Source organism: Glossina fuscipes, unplaced genomic scaffold, assembly GCF_014805625.2.
Source record: "Glossina fuscipes isolate IAEA_lab_2018 unplaced genomic scaffold, Yale_Gfus_2 1, whole genome shotgun sequence".
Classification (NCBI taxonomy): Eukaryota; Metazoa; Arthropoda; class Insecta; order Diptera; family Glossinidae; genus Glossina; species Glossina fuscipes.
Window position 1 is genome coordinate 681,452 of NW_023998415.1, and position 3,402 is coordinate 684,853.

A 3,402-nucleotide genomic window follows, 5' to 3' on the forward strand; every position below is an offset into this window, starting at 1 on the left:
GAACTAAGAGAATCATCACTATACTTAACTTATGTGTAAGTTACACTTTCCAACATAAAATTTTCATATATTTTTAGCTTTATTCCTTGCCTTATTTTAAAAATTGAACATACGCCCAATATAATTACAATTTCGTATATATAGAAAGATTATGCTACATTAGCTATCAAATGGATATGTGCAAGGAAGTACTTTTTTGTTTTATTTTTAAGAAGCGAGCCCAGAAAAGTACTAAATGAAATAAAAACATTTATACGCAGTTTCTGCTAATCCGTTTCATAAGTAAACTGAAAACTTGTTTTTAATACATATCGAATCTCTCATAAGAGAAGAAGAAAGAGAGTTGAGCAATTTATACTCTCTCCTCGTTCACTTCAAAGCACCCCACACAGTATTTTTAGGCATTTATTTTACTCGTAAGAGAAGATGACTGACAGTCAACCGAGGTGTAGTTAAAAACTTTACTTATTTTAGAAATCAGTGTAAATCGTTTGTTCATGTTGTGCGGTTGCAGAAGTTTTAGTGTGGCTTGATTTTTGATGCGGTTGTTGTATGACGTTTTTATTTTATTTAAGTTCCGGTAAAAACGTAAACAACACGCTATTTATTAAATACATAAGTAAATAAATAAAATACTAATACTAATAAAATTGAACCGTGCCAGAAGCGAGCACCTGGATTATCGCTTACGGTGTTTAAACTGTTGTGTGAAAGAATGTAAATGTAAATTTATTGAAATTTTTAAAATTTGGAGAAGAATTCCAATAGAATAATTTCACATTTTCTCTTAAAACACAAACAAAAAAAAAAATACAAGGCAAAAACGCAAAGTTTTTTAAAATCATCAAAAGCTTTCTTCTGCACGTCTCTTCAACATGGCTTCGAAGCTTTTTATAAATTTATCGCTGTTCATGGTTTTTCGCTATGCAATTGCCCTGGCTAATTGTCCCTCGGGTTGCCAGTGTGATGATAACACGTTAATTGTGCAATGTGGTGAGGGTCAGTTGGATGTTTTGCCGATTGCTTTAAATCCTTCGATACAACGCTTAATTATACGAAGCAATAAAATTAAAACAATTGATTCATCTATGCAATTTTATACGGAATTAACATTCTTGGACTTGTCTTCGAATCATTTAGTGAATATACCGCAACATACCTTTGCATATCAGCGTAAATTGCAGGAAATCCATCTAAATCATAATAAAATTGGTCAAATAAACAACAAGACGTTCATTGGATTGACGGCGGTCACGGTTTTAAATTTGCGCGGCAATCTCATCTCCGAACTTCATCAGGGCTGTTTCGCTTCTTTGACTAAAATTGAAGAATTGAATTTGGGAGAAAACCGCATCGGTTTTATTGATCCTAAAGCTTTTGATGGTTTGTCCCAGTTACGTATCTTGTATTTGGATGATAATGCTTTAACGTCGGTACCAGACCCTGTACACTTTCAGGCTATGCCATCTTTGGCAGAAGTGTACTTGGGTATGAATTCTTTGTTAATGATACCATCGTCTGCGTTTCAAGATCTTAAGGGCTTAACACTCCTCGATTTGAAAGGCGCCGGTTTGCGTAATATTTCTCATGACTCTTTTCACGGTTTGGAAGCCTTACGCAGTTTAGATTTATCCGATAACCGATTGTCTCGCATTCCTACTGTCAGTCTTAGCCCTTTGCTGCGTTTAGAGAACTTAAATCTCGGCCAAAATGACTTCGAAGCAATTCTGGAAGGCGCCTTCGTCGGTCTGAAGCAACTGAAACATTTAGATATTACAGGTTGTCTGCGTTTAAAGCGGATTATGAATGGCGCTTTTGCTAGCAATTCCAATTTGGAAATTTTAAATTTATCATCAAACAAAATGTTAATAGAAGTGCAAGAAGGATCCTTAAGTGGCTTACCACATTTACGTGTAGTTTCTTTTAAAGCCAATGCTTTAACAACTTTAGCTGAAGGCTTATTTCCGTGGAAAGATTTGTCTACTTTGGACATCTCCGAAAATCCAATGGCTTGTGATTGTCGCATAATGTGGTTGCGCAACCTGCTGCTTAGCAAGAATGCTACCGGCGATATGGTCAACGATGTAATCTGCGAATTTCCCGAACGTTTGAGAGGAGAAGAGCTTAAAAGTTTAAACCCGACCCTATTAGGGTGTACGCATACTGATCCTAGAAAGCAAGCGTTAATTGGCGCTCTTTTAGTGGGCACTGCCGCAACAATTACAGCCTTAGCTTTGATTTTGTATAGATGTCGCCATAAGATACGCGAATACATGAAAGGAGGTAATTGGGGTAACTCAGCTTTGGGGCGTAAGGAAAGAGAATATCAGAAAACATTCTGCGATGAAGATTACATGACACGCCATCATCCACATCCTTGTAGTTTGGGTATACATTCGACTACCACTTTTCCGAATACTTATACTCCACACCATCCCGGGCAACAACATTACGGACCCATGTGCTCTGCGCCGATTACTGATCTGAGTGCTGATAATCAGAAAAATTTTCAGCAGTTGCAAGTTCCCACTAATTCTCTGATAAACGACAAAAAGTTACTAAAGCCTTGTATGTCAACTGTTGATGATTCTACATCGTTTGTTATGCATATGAAAAACTCTATGAACAATTCGATATTAAATCATTATACAAAACCTCATTTTCTGCAGCAAACGGCCGTCGTGGGTGACTCGTGCTATTCTTACGCCGATTTGCCCATAGTACACAATGAAATACAAGAGCAAAAGACACATCCACATCATCAACAGCAGAACAGTAACTATCATCATGCGTCAACGTTACATTACGGTACATCGCACGATTACAATAATACCTTAGGAGGATTGGAAGGTGATGACATTGATGCTAATTACATTTATAGTAATACTCATTACTCCTTGCCATTGGAGCAAAGTCATGGTTGTTCTAAAACACCTACACCACCTCCGATACCACCGGCATTACCTTTGCGTAATCCTCCACAATCGCTACAATCTAACACTACGGGACGGTGTTCGTTTACGCAAAGTAATCAACACAAATATGGAAACTCTGCCCGCTCAGTGTTACAAAACCAACAGGAAAGCCAGACAATGCGTAACTATCAGTGATCGTCAGCCTGCGAACTGAGGTGGTCTGACGATAGAAACAATGACGACCCGCTTCCTACCTACAAACACCAAAACCTAAGCATTTACGCTTAGTGGTTAACTGTGATGCCAGACTATCCTAAATTTACCAATTATTATTAACAAGATGACTATAGATACTGTTACTGAAGCAGCTAAGTGAAGAAGAGAACCAAGGTAAAGATAAGAAAGAATAAGTAAAACTGAACAAAATTAATATATATATATATATAAAATAATATATATGTATATAAACGTATATATATATATACAT

The 3,402-nt window shown here is 36.8% G+C and overlaps 1 protein-coding gene across 1 annotated transcript; it reads left to right on the forward strand.

The window, feature by feature from the left end:
• The first annotated feature begins 499 nt into the window (after positions 1–499).
• LOC119632312 (leucine-rich repeat neuronal protein 1) lies at positions 500–3,328 on the forward strand. The gene has a single exon (XM_038025151.1). The coding sequence runs from the start codon at positions 876–878 to the stop codon at positions 3,108–3,110; it is 2,235 nt and encodes a 744-aa protein (XP_037881079.1). The 5' UTR covers positions 500–875; the 3' UTR covers positions 3,111–3,328.
• Positions 3,329–3,402: the final 74 nt, after the last annotated feature.